Source organism: Sebastes umbrosus, chromosome 22 (genome assembly GCF_015220745.1).
Source record: "Sebastes umbrosus isolate fSebUmb1 chromosome 22, fSebUmb1.pri, whole genome shotgun sequence".
NCBI classification, from domain to species: Eukaryota; Metazoa; Chordata; class Actinopteri; order Perciformes; family Sebastidae; genus Sebastes; species Sebastes umbrosus.
Window position 1 is genome coordinate 11,092,329 of NC_051290.1, and position 17,465 is coordinate 11,109,793.

Consider the following 17,465-nt stretch of genomic DNA (forward strand, 5'->3'; position numbering starts at 1 on the left):
ATAGCAAGCACTACCACAACTGCAATTGACTCACTCAGTACTGAATGGTAAAGGCAAAACAAAACTCTATTTCCCAACTAGAATCAACCAACATCAACCAACATTAGCTTCCTAATATGACCTGTTGAACAGTAACAGAGGTACGAAATGCAGGCTACACACAAAATGCTGTTAAATAATGCTAACATTAAATAATGAAATGCTTTCCAGCAATCGATTTGACTAAAGTTGTTACTAAGAAGTATTATAGGAGCAATCTAATTTAGTACATCACTAGTTTGAAACTAGGCGGTAGTAACTAAGAATTTAGGAAGGACTCAACAAACAAACAGCTGTGAATATACGGATAGCTGATGCAAACCAGTGCCATTCTAACAATGTGGTACAATACAAGGAATGAGTCATCCACTGTCAGCTACTGTACTTGTGACCTGTGCAACTATATTTCAAGTCAAGGTGACAATGTGACCCAGCTGTTTGCTTTCACTCTCGCCGCAAAGAGCAACAGGTGTGGCGTTGTTTTGTTTCGGCCTCCTTCTTTCCATCACGTCTCTCGATCCTTGACCCAGATACCACTGCTCTTGGACGTGGAGGAGCAACGTGATCCCGCTGGTGACCCTCAGGGCATTTAATACTAATCTCAGAGTCATATGGTCCAGAATTAAGGCGCCAAGGCCCCCCCAAGACATTTTGGTTCAGACGGGAAGAAATCCAGCTGCCTCTAGGTCTAGATCATTCCCTTTTTTTATTACTTGCTTGGGTCAAATCTTTATACTATAAATTTAAGAACTGATCTCTACAAGAAAAGGCTACAAAGTGAAATCAATAAAAAACCAATAGGATAAATTGCATGGCTTGTAAATATACTGTGTATGATAGAAAGTACAAATTGAGGAAACAAAACAATGTAGTAAAGTAAAAGAAATCCGACACATCACATCAACCCGCCACAAACCTCTGTTAGGTCTCAGACTGACATCCTCAAAAAATCTTGAATCCCGATTACCTCGTGATAAAGTGTCTGAATATAGCGACTTCTTTATGAGTAATCATGGGTTCATGTGCCACTCAAACATGGAACACATGCAGGAGGAGGAGGGAGAGGCAGGAGAGGAACAAACAGACAAAACAGCTGGTGTCTGCAGACGGGGTAAAGAGGTGAAGCGGTTTGCAACAATAACAGCAGCATCCAAAGAGCGGATTACTACTTGACATGCTTGACTTTTCCTTTACATTCTTCCTCATAAACAGTGCCAAAAAGTAAGTCATCTGCAATCTTTTGGCTTCGAGAGTTGTAATTGTTTTGAGGGATTAAAGGGATTAGCACGCAGGTGATATTGGACAGTATGGCACTAGCTGCTAATCTAAGCCTCCTGGGCTGGGATGAGTGGGGGAGACAGATGCTGGAGAAGAACGAGGGGGAAGAGGTGAAGAAAGCAGAGGAAGGGGAGGAAAAGGAGAATGAAGTGGAGAGGGAGGTTAAAGAGGTTGGGGAGGTGGATGAGATGGAGATGACAGAAGCAAAAGAAACGGAGGAAGAGCAGGATGAAAAAGAAAATGAGTTTGAGAGGGAGGTGAAAGAAGCAGAGGAACTTGAGGAAACAAGGGAAGAAGGAGTAAATGAGGTAGAGGATGAGGTGGATGCGGAGGAAGATGGGCAGGTGAGGGAAGAAGAGAAGGCCGGGGAGGAAGACGACAGGGAAGAGGAGCGTATTGGACAATATCACCTTGCAGAGCAATTCAGAGAACGTATCAGAAGACTTGAGGATGAAAACATTCAGCAAAACCAAGAAAGTGTGAGGCGAGAACATAATGAAGAAAACTTGTCTGATTCGGTGGAATCCGATAATGAAGATTCTGACTCAGCGGGATATGAGGATGAATTTTACAACTTTGACGGAATAAAAAATGGAGAGAGAGCTGTTGAGAAGAAACATAAGGATCCCAAGGAACTGGAAGATCCTGATGAACGGTCATGGAGGAATGAAAATAGCATCCTAGAAACCTGTACTTCTATGGAAAGAAAAGAAGCACAAGATGAAGGTGAGAATTTGACAGATTGGAAAGAAACGGTTGCAGAATATTGGACAACTCAAGAAGAAGAGTTTCAAGTTGATCAAAAAAAGCTTCAAAATGAAGAGGAAGAGTCTACGGTAGACGAGGAAGCAGAACATTCAACGGACAAAGAAGCAGATAGTAATGATGAAGACGTGGTAAAGATTTATTGCAAAAATGATTATCGCACGGACATATTCCGTACATTGACAGAGTTCAGGGACTCCTCCCTTCTCACTGACCTTACTTTGAGCACAGAGGGCGGGAAGAGTTTCCACGTACACTCCCCTGTCCTGGCTGCTGTCAGCTCCCTTGTCCGAGAAAGTCTTAGTAGAAGTAATGTAGGTAACGATAGAGTTGGTGAAAGAAAAGATACAAGTGTTGGAGTCCACAGATGGTCAGTGTCTCTGGGTCCAGAGGTGGATCATGTTGGATTGAAGGCAGTTGTGGAGTTTGCCTACACTGGACTCTTATCATGTTTGAACAAGAACACTTTGCACCAGATAACGGTTGCGGCTCAATCAATGGGTGCCCCCAGGGTGCTGGATCTCTGCAAAAAGGAAGAAGAAAAGTCCACAAAAACCCAGAAGAAAGAGGAAAGGATCTCGGCTGCAGAACAAATGACGATCAGTCTTCGGTCCATCAAACAGCTGTGGATGGACAGTGTGGGCTGTGATGTAATTCTGGAAGCTGTTGGAGGATCACTTCATGGTGAGTAGAGTATAATAAATGCAGCAACTTTAGAGGATACGATCCTTCGATCTGTACTGAAAAAGTATAGTCCTGTACAAATTAGTTGGGATTACAGTTGGTTTATACTGTGCTTACCATCCTCCCTTCAGTCCACAGAGTCATCCTTGCTGTGTGCAGTGACTACTTCCGTGGCATGTTCACCTCTGGGATGAGGGAATCCCGTCAGCCCCATGTGACCCTTCCCTTCCTTTTGGCTTCAGAGCTGGAGGTTCTGATTGGTTGCTCCTACAGCGGGGCTCTTCCCCTCAGCTGGAGGTGTGCCTACGAGATCACCAGCACCGCTCTCCAGCTCCAGTACCAACCTGCCCTCTCCTTGTGCCTTAACTTCCTGCATCAAGAAATAAACCCTCACTCCTGCCTGGATGTGGCATCTTTTGCCGAGGCCTACGAGATGGCGCAGCTCCTTGAAGTCGCAGACGATTTCGTCCTGCGGCAATTCCAAAAGGTGGCATGCATCTCAAAGTTCAAGGACCTGCCAGCCAAAAAGCTCCTCAAATACCTGAACAGTCGCTCGCTCTGTGTTCCATCTGAGCTCGTTGTGTTCAAAGCAGTGGTGGCATGGATCCAAGCAAAGCCTAAAATAAGGCTGAAGTTTGCCAAAGAACTAATGAAAACCATCCACTTTCCCCTGATGACATTCAAGGATTTCAAAGAGGTTCAATCTCTGAACATGTGGTCTGATCACAGCCTGGCAGAGCTCTATGAAGCAGTTTTTGAGGATTTCTGCTCCAATGAGAGTCCGTGCCGAATCTATCTGCCGCAAGAGAATCTGGTCTTGATTGGAGGTGACCAGATTTCTGAAGACCTGAGTAGCCGCATCATCAGCAAAGATCTCTGGTTTGGGAATTCCCTAAGGAACCATACTGGGATAATTAAGACTATGGAGTGGAGAAAGCTGGGAGAGATGCCAGAGCTAGAGAGGGTCTGTCATGAGGTGGCTGTCCTCAAAGGACAACTATATATCTTTGGAGGCAAGAAGTATTATGGCATCAACGACACCCTGAATTCTGTTTACAAGTGAGAGAGGTGATAATTACAGTTTTAAAGACATGTTTCAATACCTCTTTACTTATATGTGTCTCATTTCACCACATCTGTAGGTATGACCCCCTTCAAAACAGCTGGGAGTGCCTGGTTGAAATGCAGGAAAAGAGATCCTCTTTCTCCGTGGTTGTTCTGGACGGAAAGATATATGCCATCGGCGGACATTGTAACCGTGAATATATACAGAGTGTGGAACGATACTGTCCCACTGGAAACTCTTGGAGGTACGTTGGAAGGGATATTAATTTTTCAAAACAAAGTGTGCTATATGCATCAAGTGTATATTCTTGCTAAAAATGTTACGTAAAACAACCGTAAGTAAAAAGCATAAAAGACTTGTTAAGACGGGGCGGCTGTGGCTCAGAGTGTCAAATGTCAATGTGTCCTTGAGCAAGACACTTGACCCCAAATTGCTCCCGAAGGCATAACCATCGGTGTGTGAATTAGTATTTAGATTAGAGTTGGCACTTTAGCAGCCTCTGCCATCAGTGTATGAATGGGTGAATGCTGACATGTAGTGTAAAGCGCTTTGAGTGGTCGGAAGACTAGAAAAGCGCTATATAAATGCAAGTCCATTTACCATTTACCAAGACTCATTCACTTGGCTACAAAAGTAGTAACATCCAATTATATTCCTTCAGGTTTACAGTACGGCCATTATAATGTGATACTTCTCATTTGATATAAATGGTCAATTATGTGCAAAGTATTTTTAAAAAATGTCTTCTCTTTCAGCTTCACGTGGCCCTTGGATCTGCCTATGGCTGGCCATGCAGCAAAAGTTTTACAAGGGCGGATCTTTGTCTCAGGAGGGCTGAGCAGTGACTGCCAATACCTTGCATCCATGTTTCTGTACCACCCAGAGACAGGAAGCACTTTTTTGGCAAACATGGATAAACCCCGAGCTCGTCACTGCATGGAGACCCTGGGCGAATGTCTTTATGTAGCAGGCGGGATCTCCGCAGATGATAAAATGGGTATTGTTGACCAGCTAGCTTGTGAGATGTACAATCCAGTAGCAGACTCCTGGACTGCCTTCGCATCTTTGCCAGTGCCACATGTAGGAGCAGCAGGTGCAGTTTTAGAGGGAAAGTTTTATGTGCTGGGTGGATACAGCCAGGAGGACTACAGCGACACCAAGATGGTCCACAGGTATGATCCCACCACGCAGAGGTGGGAGAACATGGGCAGAATGCCCGGGCCGAACAGTGACATACGAGCATCTGTGCTGTGTTTGCCACCACAATTCCGATCGTAAGACATGGTGACATATGAATGTCATTACTGTTGTTGTATAAAGTTTAATGATACTGAATTTCCAGTTACTTAATGCATGTTAATAACAGTTTTGTAATTTAGAAAACATTGTTGTTTGTAGCCGATGTAAGGATATTTACATGCAAAAAGTAGGGTATCTTTGTAATGTAGAACATTTTTGGTGCTATATATTCCAATTAACTCAAAACTGTAATGAAATTATTTGTTTTAGTTAAAGATGGGATGGCAGTTATTTCCATAACAAACAAAGAATAAAAATGTTTACACCAATTACTGCATTAACAAACTACAGTATGAACACAAGAGGGAGTTGCTCCCTCTTGTGTTCATAGTTGGCATACTTTATTCATTGCAGAATGTGCAGAAAGCTGTGTTTAGTCACCAGAGACAGGACAAGAGACAATATAAGTATTTTGCATTTATTGTTCTGAAGAAGGTTCACACATTTGTATTTTCATTAAAATGTACTTGTTGAATTGAAAAAAAATCCATGGGTTTTTTAGATTTTTCAATGAAAGCTTGTTTTGATTTTTGATAGGATAATCATACTGTGTAATTTTCATGTCAGCACATGCTTTGGAACAGAGCCACAATGTAAAAGAAAGCAAATTCACAGATGTCACTTGTTGCATAATCATCTTTCCTGAGAGTAAAAGCACAACACAATGCATTGTTTCTAATCATTTACACAGGGAAGACAAGAAAACCACTGAAGGTCGTTTGTCCATTCAAGTTGTCGAACACTCTGCCGTTATCCCACAGTTCCATGTACACCTTATCACCAGCAGCCAACTGCAGAACAACAGCATTACTACTGCTGTCTGAGCCGTCAGCTGACGGATTATCATAGGTTGAAATTTGGCGAACGCCGTCTTTCATTAAAATGGCCCCCATGACATGAGTGTTGTAGCCATAGGTACTGAAGCTAAAGAAGTAGAGACCGTTCACTGGTGCTGTGAAGATTCCTGCAACGAAGACAAACAGATGCAAGATTAGTAACTCAAATTACAAGTAGTTTATTTCAGAGGTGCTTTGGAGACAAACCTTAGTTGGTGGAGCCATTGAATGGTCCCAACAATTGAGGTTTGACTCAACTGATAACATTCTGTAATAAAAGTCTGTCACTAGTAAACACTAGAGACCTGAGTCAAACAGTATCAGCAAATTATTCTCTTTGTTTGTTCTTGTTTTGAAATACCAGAAGCAGATGTGTGAGTTTTACAGCCTTAGGACATTTAGTGTCTACAAGTAGACTTCCAGCCATAAAAAACAGGAATTGTATCTTAAAAATCTGCTTAAAGAGGACCTATTATGCTCATTTTCAGGTGCATACTTGTATTTTGGGTTTCTACTAGAACATGTTTACATGATTTAATGTTCGAAAAACGCTTTACTTTTCTCATATCGGCAGTGCTGCAGCACCTCTTTTCATCCTCTGTCTGAAACGCCCTGTTTGAGCTCCTGTTCCGCCCCCAAACAGCCCAGTCTGCCCTGATTGGTCAGCTGGCCCACTCTGTTGTGATTGGTCCATTGAACCAAACTCTTTGGACTCCGACTCAGCTCTGCTCTAACCAATTTGTTTGAGGTCGAGCCAAACTATAGCCCCTATCCAGGTACAATGCAAATGTGTTACTTGGTGACATCACCACATTATGGAAGAAAAGGCGGGACTTCAAGCAGGGCGTTTCAGGCAGTTGAGGAGCAGTGTTTCTGTGGGGGAGAGTATCTCCCTTTGACATCGACTTCGGGCTTTGCAATTTTGCAGACCTTTTACATGCACAAAAATCTATATAACACACTAAAGGAAAAGGCAAGGAAAAAGCAAAAAAGCATAAATGATCTATTATGCTTTTGTGCTTTTTTAAATAATTAAAAATAATTCTGATATTGACTGAGTTGCTGTTCTTTGTCAAACCCTTAGAAATATGTTTAAAATAAATGGTAATTATCTACAAGGATATGGACATACATGATGTAAGAGTGCACAGTACCTGTATTTTGGTCATAACCATTGCCAGTGTTTGAGAAGACCCTTTTGAAAATCAGGGCCTTGTCCGTGCAGGGTCCTCTGTAAATCTCCCCGACGTTTGCCAAAGAGGCCGAGAACGCGATCTGAGGGGCGGCTGTGGACAGTTACATGGAGAAATTAATGCAAAAGATGCAAATCGATCAGTATGATCACATATCGCATTATTTTCTGGTTTATTGGTAACACAGAAACTTAAATACTATAAGTTTGATCATCTCACCTTTGCTCTGCTTCAGCTTATCAATCTCCTCCTCTGTGGCATCCAGTCTCGTTTTCAGGCCTGTGCGAGTAAAAAATAAATGAATTTAATGACAAAATGGGTGGGAATATATGTGGTAATATTTCATCAACATGAATCATTGTACCTTCATTCTCTTTCTTCAGCCTGTCCACTTCAGCTTTCTGTCTCGCCACCTCATCTACGGTCGCATTGAGCTTGGCCTCAAAAGCTTCAACATCATTCTGCCGTTTTTCTACTTGTTTAAGTTTGTCCTCCAAGTTCTTTATTAATTCCACTTTATCTCTGAACCACTCATTGATATCCATGTCACCTTTGTCCAAACCCCAACTCCACAAACGAGAGTCCCAGGAAGGTAAGCAGAAGCGAAGCCCTGAACTCCATTTCCTCGATCTTTAAATCTGTAGTCTCTTGGATACTGTCCTCCGCAGGTTTTGGAGGGTGGTTTTTTTTTCAGCGGCTTATATACCACTGAGAAAAGTCCTCGAATGTCAGTGAGTAAGCAGTGTTGAGGCCCCTCAGGGAGCCCAGTTCTGGTCGTGTCCCAACAAGCCTACTGGGAGGACTTTGTGAGTGTGATTGCCAGTAAAATCAGTGGAGGATGTGACATATTTATATCAATAGATATCATATAAACCAATGATTCTCAAAGTGGAGTCCGTGGCAATCTGTTAGGGGCTCCGTGAAATAATTTGCTATAAATGATAAAATTGTGCTGTGTCATTAAAAAGTACATATCTACAGATGGGGTCCATTTGCGCTTATAAAACAAGCATATTGTGTCCATTACTCCCACCCACGTTATAGCTTTGGGGCAAATAACTCCGATATGATTGTGACACATCACGCCAATCTGCCATGAATCCGTCACTTCACTCAGGGTGCAACGAACCAAAACATTTTGAGAACCCCTGATATAAACTATGGATAGTAAACTATGTCTGTTAAAGTAATCTGTTAATGTTATTCTAAAGAGCAATAAACCGAGCAAATTATCATATAGCTTAGTTTGGAGACTATGTTTCTATGAGCTTCAAGAAGCAAATGATGAAACTAAAAAGCAAGCGAATGATAGAAAGATGAGAGATTACAGTGTTCTTTGTGCAACATCTCTGCAGAGCAGCAGAGGGCAGTGTTGCTTGAAACTACTGACACCTGTACAGTATAAAAAGCCTGTATGTATGTATTTATGATGTTTTCACAAGTCATATTATTGACAATTTATTCCTTATTTTATGAGAACTTATTTTAGAATTTGTTAAACAGCGCCATTTTTTAAAAAGATAAAGGTCTATGGTGTGTTTTAGACCAGTGTTTCACAAACATTTAGCTGGGGACCCACGTCTTAAAAATGACAAACCATTGTGACCCAATAATATATATATATATATATTTATATAATTATATATATAAAAAAGAAAAAAAAGAAATTCAATAAATAAATACATTTATTTATATAATATATTATATTGTGACCCAATATAACATATTATATATGTATATAACTATAAAAAATGGAAGAATTTATTTGATGTAATATAATGTCCTTAGACCCACCTGTGGGTCCCAACCCAGTCTTTGAAATGACTGTTTTAGTCTGTCTGATTCACAGTTATATCATCACTTAATCATCCCTATCAAGTGATAAGGCAGGTTTGACTTGACATCGTGTGGTTGATGTGATCTGTCTGTTACCATAGCAACCTGTGCCATCACTCATCAGTAGCCTATAGAGCAAATTGTCTCGTCTACATCCTCATTCCAACATGAAACACATAACCATTGTTTTTCTCCATCTCATGTTCCTCATTCTTCTGACAGCTGACATGACAGAGTTCACTGTTCCTCAGTGAAAACTATCAAAGTGTAACATGTGATTATCCAGATAGGACTGTACTGTATTATCAGATGATTTTGGCTTGTTTTTAATCACATTATTATCGACCTGCAGTGTCACTTAAAGTGTTATGTGCACAATAGAATAGAATAGAATTTATTTATTTATTGTCATTGCACAGAGTACGACGAAATTAAATAGCAATCCTGACGGTGCATGCACATATATTAAACATTAATACAAATAACGAAGAGTAAAAAAAGAGATCGATTTCTCAGTCAAATTCCATCAAATGGAAGAACTTTTTAAAAAAAAACTATGATTGATTGTTTTAAAGAGATTTCCTGTCTGTTTCCTGGTTGTTTGATTTCAGAGGCGAGGGGCATTCCCTAGTGTAAGAAAGCTCTTGTTGTCATGAATGGGCTGTCCCATCAAAGGTAAAAGGAGCTGCCTCAGAGCCAGCTCTGGCACATCTTATCTCTGAAAATGGTCACCAAGGCGGTTTTCCTTCTTGCACTATTTGGAGTTGCATCTTCCAAACTCCCACACAGACGGAGGTGTGACCCGGAGCAAAGACGAGAGACGCCAACTCTTTGCTCAAATTACAAAAACATTTTACACCTGGATGATATCCAGACAAATCTCGAAGAGAAACAAATGCTGCTGCAACAAAGGATGGACGCTATGGAAGGTAAGACCAGACTGCAGTTCGAGTCGTCAAACGGCAACATCAGCGCACTTCAGAGATTAGTGACAAACCTTTCAAGTGCACTAAAGGAACTTGAAAGGATGAAGTCACAAACTGAGATGGAATTCAGAGACGCAAAGACACAGCGGGAGAGACACGAAGTTGACATTGGCAGCCTGAAGAGAAAAGTTGGAGAACTGGTCGAACACAGGGAAAGAGTAGGGAGAAACTTCAGTGAGATTGAGGAGAGACTCGATACAACCGAGAGGCAGTTAAGAGAGGAAAAAGCCAAGCTCGGAAATCTGGAGACTGAAACTGTGGCTGCGTTTAGTGACACACAGAGACTCCTGAATCTATATAAGGATGAACTTTCCTACCTTAACTCGACGGAGAAGGAGCTTGAAGTCAAAGTCGAAGCCCGACTGGATGCCACGGAGATGCGACTTGAAGCTAAAGTGAAGAAAATACAAAACAACAGTGAAGGTAATTTTAATTCTCAACATTTAAAGGATCAGTGTGTAACAGTTTGGGGTATCTATTAGCAGAAATGGAATATAATATTCATAAATATGCTTTCATTTACCAGTATATAATCACCGGAATCGTTGCGTTTTCGTTAGCTTAGAATGAGTCCTTCATATTTACATAGGGAGCGGGTCCTTTTCACAGAGTCCACCATGTTGCTCCACCATGTTTCTACAGTAGCCCAGAACGGACAAACCAAACACTGGATGTAGAGTGCAAAACCGCAGTACCGCCAGCTGCCATCTGACTTCCGTTGCTCCTAAAGTGATGTTATTATGGTAAGGAGGTGAACAGCGTTACCACGGTTTTGCACTCAGTGGCTCACATTACTTCAGTCTTGGAAAGGGAAAGGTACTCATTGGTTGCAATCTGCAACCACACCATTAGATGCTGCCAAATCTTACACACTGTACCTTTAATATAGTCATGTTCACTTCTACGATCTGAATGCGCTTATGGTAATGTACGTTAAAACTGTTTTCATGAATTGGATTTGAAATTTGATAATGCTCGAACTCAAGCTTTCAGCGCTAAACTGAATGAAGAAAAAGCTGCAGTTGATGGGTTTAAGGATGAAACGGACAGCAAATTCAGGAATGTTGACGGACAGCTGAAAACACAAAAAGCTACAGTGGACCAGCAGAATGCTGACATCGACGCTCTCAAGAGCGACACTGCAGGTACATGTAAAAGTCACCAAATACCCCTTGAACCCCAATTACTCTTCCTGATGGAGTCTTTTCAACTTGTACCCTGTAAATAGAGTTGCTGCTTTTTTTCATAACTGTGGACATTACCTTTTTAAATGACGATCTGTTTCTGTTTATAGGAATAAAACACAGACTGGGGTCAACTGAAGAAAAGGTTGCTGAACAAATTAAACTCAAATTGGAGGTGAACAGCCTTAAAACATATGGTAAGGACAATTAACGATAGTTCAAGATGCTATACAGGTACACTACTGATCTTAACAATGTTTGCTTTACTTTCTTCAGTCAACGCCAAGGTGGCATTTTCTGCAACTATAATCGAATCTCACGATGTGGTCACTGGACCCATCACTGGCAACACCAGCATTATTCTGATCTTTAACAGAGTCTTCACAAACATTGGTAACGCTTACAACAGTAAAACAGGTATGTTCACAGTACTAAGAGTGGTTATTGATCTTCTCATCTAACTGAGAAGCTAATGGTTGTGTTTCCGCCGAGTAGAAAAACATATCAAAAATCCTCAAAAAGATGTTTTTCTAACTTGTTAAAATCATATGATGTCATTGCATTATCCTCGTTTCCTCACAGGGATTTTCACCGCTCCACTGAAAGGGGTTTACCACTTTTCATTCATGACTTTTGGCTACAACAGCCACACTTCAGGAGCCATCCTGGTGAAGAACGGGCATTACCAAGTGAGCACCTGGGAGTTCACAGGACCAGATACCAGCGACACCACCAGCAACACGGTCATCCTTGAACTGAATGTCAGAGAGACGGTCAACATCATCCTGTGGGACGGTGGAAAAATACATACAAGTGTCTTCAGTGGGTTCCTCGTCTTCCCAACGTCGTAGATGTTTGGGGGCTAAGAATGTGAACAAGATGCCAAGGGAGATGCGTCTCTTCTTCTTCTTCTTCTTCTTGCTTTCAGCAATTTGTCATATAAAGTGTAATCACGCTGAGAATGATTTCATATCAAGTATCATACATACTGTATCTTGAAATAATAAAAAAAAAAAAAAATTAAATAAGGGTGAAATGGTGTTTTTTGGCTTGTTACTTGTTATGCATCAGACAACTGCTACTACTAGTTAAAATATATATATAAACAGTACTGACGATCATGATGAAAAATGTGATAAAATGTATTTTATTTTTATCATTATCATAATTATCATTCTGGTTCTGTAATAAAATACCACACAAGTCGAACGCACAAGTTCAATGGACTGAGTTTGTTGAGATGATTATAGTGTATGTCTATCAAAAAAATAAAATTTTAAAATGTCTGATGTTGTGTCTAGTAGTATTTCTTTTTAAAAATTATGCTAACGGAGTCAGTAGATTGTATGTAACTGATTCATATACATTAGTTAACATTTCATTTTGTCACTCAACAATAAGGTACATGCAGAGATTCATATCATCATATTGTGAATATATACTGTGAATATATACTACTGATACATACTATTGATAGATCATTTAAAATAATTCTATTAATATAGCAACTAGTATTTGGGATTGTATATTCGATCCTACTCTTTAGGATACTATATTATATAGAAAGAAAAAAATACATGGTGTTTAAAACAATCATTCTGGATATAAAGTTCTATAATTTAGACAGCAGGGTATTTTTTACTGAACCACATTTGCTTATAATACATTACATTTGGGGAATAGATCACACCAAAAATGTATGTCAGTTTGTAAAAATTATAATCTTGACCAGCCAGTTACTAAAGTCTAAAGTGTTGGGGCAATCGGAGCAGACAGACCCGTATGTCAGTAACAGCCCCAGGCAGTTTGCCCATGTTCTCCCATCGCTGTGTGCTGGGTTCGAACCGGTGGACCAGTCCAGACTCACTGTAATCATCCTGGCAGTACCCTCCCAGTACATAGATCTTCCCCTCCAGGACGGCTGAGGCTGCACCCACATGGGGCACGGGCAGTGACGTGAAAGCTGTCCAGGAATCGGCCACAGGATCATACACCTCGCAGGCTTGTTGGTCAGTGTAAAACGTCCTCAGGTTACACACGCCACCGGCGACGTAAAGACGGCCTCGCAGGGGCTCCATGCAGTGCTGGGCCCGGTCATGGGTCATGTCTGCCATGTAGGTGGTTCCTCTCTCTGGGTGGTACAGGAACATGGACACCAGACATACATACTTACAGTTGAAACCTCCAGAGATGTAGATTCCTCCATCTATGACAGTGGTGGCATGGCCGCTCAGAGCCTGGTCCAGGGGCTGAACAAAGCTGGGAAAATGAAATAAAAAGGCATCAGACAGGAAGGGCAGTGGAGGGGTAAAACATTTCTATATCCTTGAGATTTCAGTACAAACTAGACAGGATGGGCAATTTGAGAGCTATTTTAACACCCATTAGAATAATCACAGTCATTCTACTATATAATTTACCATTAAAGTAAGGTAAGGTTTTCAATGCACTGAAACACTTAGAAGCAACTGTGTTGCAAATATTTCAGTCTGTAAGTATTTGATATAGTCAAAATGGTGACATCTGCTGGCCAACCTTTGGTATTACATTTGTATGGAAGGAGAGAGAGTCAACATATAAGTGAGCTCACAGCTTTCATCCTTGATATTTTGTCCAATTTTACATCATAAATATTGACCACTTTGTAATAGTATATGATTGCTTGTAAATATTGTGGCAGTTTCACACTGACACATCCCTGATTCATGTATTTTTGGGCATGCAAGCTTGGCATCGATATACCTTGCCCCGATATTTTAGGTTTTAAGATACTTTGGGATTAGGATCAAGGACTAAGTCAAGTCAAACCGTTCTTACCCCCAACTCGTCAAATACCGCTGCTTGGTAAAAGTCCCTCGGCTTCGGATATTGACGCACGGAGGCACCTTTTAGTGACTGTATGCGACGCACCGGGCTTTCAACTAACTCCATTGTAAACCCACTTGTGGCATTATTCGACGGTTAGAACAACTGACGTAGTATAAAGAGCGTGAGAGTCAAAATAAACAAACAAGACTTTCAACTAGGAGACCACAGTTCATGGCCCGTGTGAAACTGAAAGTAGCCGCTGACTTATTTTGTCACATTAGTCATTATTCACGTGGGTCGTTAGTATCGTTAGTTCTGCGAGTCATGTGAGTCACCAGTCACATGAGCCGTTAGTCACTCGGTAGTCACGTGGGTTATTGGTCAAATTAGTGAAGTTAACGTCAACCACAACCATTTCCTAACCCTACCTAAGTGGTTGTGTTGCCTCAAACCTAACCCGTGAAAATGTAAGTCTACTTTGAAAGGACACTGTGCATGTAACGAGCGTATATTGACATGTCGTCCCTGACCCGTCCAACAGTACCTCAAGAGGGGTACCCCGTGCGTCAGTACCCGATGCCAAGGGGCACTGACCAAGCAGCGGTACTTGATGAGTTGGGAGTGACCATATGTTGGTCAAGAAGTCTGCTTCAAGCGTAACATCACTAATCTTACCTCCAGGAGTCGTTGTCTGGGTTGTACATCTCAACGCTGTCTAGGTTGGTGTTGATCTCTTTATCTCCACCAATGGCATAAAGATGCTGGTCTTGTACCACCACTGAGAAGTTGCTTCTAAACTCCTGCATGTCAGCCAGCCTCTTCCAGCTGTCCTGCACAGGGTCATAACTAGCATGTGTGCGATGAAGGTAAAGATAAAGATTGATAAGGTGAGACCAAGGTTGTGCATCTGTGTGACTATCTAGGTTATTGAAAGTGAGAAGAGCATATTTGTGTTTCTTTTTACCTGTAGGTGGATTTCATCATGTCATCCTTGCAGTAGTAGTAACATCCTCCAAACACATACAACCTCCCCACCATTGCTGCCACTCCATGCCTGAACTTTGGCTTGTCCGGCATCTCACCAAACCTCCTCCACTCCATCACCTTCACTAGCCCTGTACCACTGCGTAGGGAGTTTGCAAACCACAGTTCCCTACTTGGTATGCGCTGACCCATATCTGGGTTCAGCTGGTCTCCCCCAACCACAACCAGAGTGTCTTTGGGACGCCGGACCCGGCAAAGATCCTGGGTTTCTGGGAGGCTGAAAGCAAATTCCTTGAGTGCTGAACCATGAAGTTCCACCTCCTTGTTTCCAAAGCACTCCAAGCGCAGGTTTATGGCCCTGACCTCCCTGAACTCTCGAAAGGTCATGAGGGGGAACCGGACTCCGGTCATCAGTACGCCAGCCTGGCCCAATCTCTCCTCAGGATCAGCCTCAACCCAGGAGATTACGGCTCGAAATACAGCCAACTCTGAGGGCACGCACAGATCATCACAGCGGAGGATGTCGAGAAGCTTCTCTGCCGGTAGGTCCTGAAACTTTGACGTGGCTGACACCTCCCAGAAGTTCCTCAGCACAAAGTCATTGGCTTCCTCAAGCAACTCCGGCATCTCGTAGGCTTCAGCAAAAGACGCCACATCCAGGCAGGAGCTTGCCTCCATTTCCTGTTGCATGAAGTCAAGGCAAAGCGAGAGGGCAGGCTGGAACTGAAGCTGGAGGGCTGTGCAGGAGATCTCGAAGATACAGTCCCAGCTAAGTGGAAGGGTCCCACTGTAGGAGCAGCTAATCAGAGCCTCTAACTCAGAAGGTGACAGGAAGGGAAGGGCAATACAGGTCTGATGGGATTCCCTCATCCCGCAGGTGAACATGCCACGGAAGTAGTCACTGCTTGCCGCCAGGATAATTCTGTGGACTGGAGACAGACAAAAGAAGAGTTGGTTGATCACTATCAAATGATCGTCAACAAGATACCTACAGATTTCATTTAACATGAATGTCTACTAACCATGGAATAAAGTCCCGTCAACATCCAAAATCAAATCGCACCCCACTCTGTCTGCCCACAACTGTTTAATGGACTGAAGAGTATTTTTTATCTGTTCTAGGGCAGAGATTGTTTGCTCTTCCTGCTTAGAACTTCCGCCTCCTTTCATCCTCTCCTCTTTGTTGCAGAGATCCAGTACTCTAGGGATGCCCAGTGCTTGAGCTGCAGCCATAATCGAGGCCATGCTGTCTGAATTGAGAGACGACACAGCTCCAGTATAGGCAAACTCCAAAACAGCCTGTAGCCCAACATGATCGACCTCAGGAGACAGAGACACTGACCGCTTTTGGACTTCCACATCCTTATCATTTTCTGATCGTTCTCCATTTTCATCCCTCAGCGTCTCTCGGATGAAGGAGCTGACAGCAGCAAGGATAGGGGAGTGTGCATCAAAGCTGTACCCGTTATCAGTGGTCAGAGTCAGGTCTGTGAGAAGAGATGAATCCCAGAATTCCTTCAGGGCCATGAATACCTCTTCAGGATAGATTTCACTGCGATATGTGTGGACATCATCAAGTCTTTCATCTCCACATGTGTCCTCCCTCATTTGCTGCACAATTCCTTCCTGACTAGTACCACTCACCGTGTCCTCTGACCCCTGTTTCTTACCCCTCCGACTCGTCAGCCCAATCCTGGAGTCATTATAAGCTACGATCCTTCTTAGCTCATTGTTGTCCTGTTCTATCCCTTCTTCGCCACCTTCTTCAATCAGTCTTTTCCTCCTCTCCTTCTCTCTCCTCCATTGCTCTTCCCATTCCATTGGAAGGTAACACCTGGTAAACTCCATGTCTGCTGCTCGGCTTAAGTTTCTCTTTGAACTACTAGCCACAGTGGTCTTTCTGTGGTATTAATAATTACTAATAGCATCCAGCAAATCGCTTGTCTTGATGAATTTACTTCGCTTTCTCATATTTACTTTTTCTGCCTTTACAAATCTTTCTGTCCCACTCAAATCCTCTATCTCTCTCAGACTCAACTTTCCTCATTGCATAAACAAGCAGCTATTTATAGATATTGGGTCAGAGAGATTCAGTTTCAGCCGAACCTTGGCACTCACTTCATTGTTATGTTCATCAAGGAAGAAAATGGAGATGAACTTGTTGATTAAGTTTATTGGAGTCAATAAAGAGCCAGGTAAAAGATTTCCCCATCAGTTCTGAAGAACAAACAACTGTCAAGGAGCCAGAAAGAAACTGGCTTAAGTGTATTTATGATAACTGAATGTTGCTGTAATTTCTGTTAATGATTATTGCTAATTGTCAGGGATCACACTTCAAGTTAAATGTCAGGTGCACAATTCTGAACGATAAGTGAACTAAGCTGATCTTATTCTAGAGTATGTATTTTCTAACATAAGAAATAAAGGATCTGGTCATTATGGACCTTGGTCATCTTGTTCCATCCCTTCAACTTCTTCATTACTTTTCACCTCCATCACTCATCTTC

General features: G+C 42.1%; 4 protein-coding genes across 4 annotated transcripts; 2 read left to right on the plus strand and 2 right to left on the minus strand.

The window, feature by feature from the left end:
* The first annotated feature begins 1,159 nt into the window (after positions 1-1,159).
* Positions 1,160-5,566, plus strand: LOC119481345 (kelch-like protein 33). The gene is made up of 4 exons (XM_037758175.1): positions 1,160-2,766; positions 2,898-3,825; positions 3,909-4,076; positions 4,588-5,566. The coding sequence occupies exons 1-4, from the start codon at positions 1,347-1,349 to the stop codon at positions 5,108-5,110; spliced, it is 3,039 nt and encodes a 1,012-aa protein (XP_037614103.1). The 5' UTR covers positions 1,160-1,346; the 3' UTR covers positions 5,111-5,566.
* Positions 5,567-5,788: 222 nt separating this feature from the next.
* On the minus strand, positions 5,789-7,950 carry LOC119481390 (complement C1q-like protein 4). The gene is made up of 4 exons (XM_037758259.1): positions 7,525-7,950; positions 7,380-7,439; positions 7,122-7,253; positions 5,789-6,095 (listed from the first exon to the last, which is right to left on the minus strand). Exons 1-4 carry the CDS (start codon positions 7,703-7,705, stop codon positions 5,815-5,817), a joined length of 654 nt encoding a protein of 217 aa, XP_037614187.1. The 5' UTR covers positions 7,706-7,950; the 3' UTR covers positions 5,789-5,814.
* Positions 7,951-9,720: 1,770 nt separating this feature from the next.
* LOC119481361 (kinesin-like protein KIN-12E) lies at positions 9,721-12,044 on the plus strand. The gene is made up of 5 exons (XM_037758201.1): positions 9,721-10,405; positions 10,969-11,127; positions 11,277-11,363; positions 11,443-11,583; positions 11,749-12,044. The coding sequence occupies exons 1-5, from the start codon at positions 9,721-9,723 to the stop codon at positions 12,015-12,017; spliced, it is 1,341 nt and encodes a 446-aa protein (XP_037614129.1). The 3' UTR covers positions 12,018-12,044.
* Positions 12,045-12,297: 253 nt separating this feature from the next.
* si:ch211-63p21.8 (kelch-like protein 33) lies at positions 12,298-17,034 on the minus strand. Its single transcript, XM_037758178.1, has 4 exons — positions 15,981-17,034; positions 14,939-15,887; positions 14,650-14,820; positions 12,298-13,425 (listed from the first exon to the last, which is right to left on the minus strand). The coding sequence occupies exons 1-4, from the start codon at positions 16,804-16,806 to the stop codon at positions 12,906-12,908; spliced, it is 2,466 nt and encodes an 821-aa protein (XP_037614106.1). The 5' UTR covers positions 16,807-17,034; the 3' UTR covers positions 12,298-12,905.
* Positions 17,035-17,465: the final 431 nt, after the last annotated feature.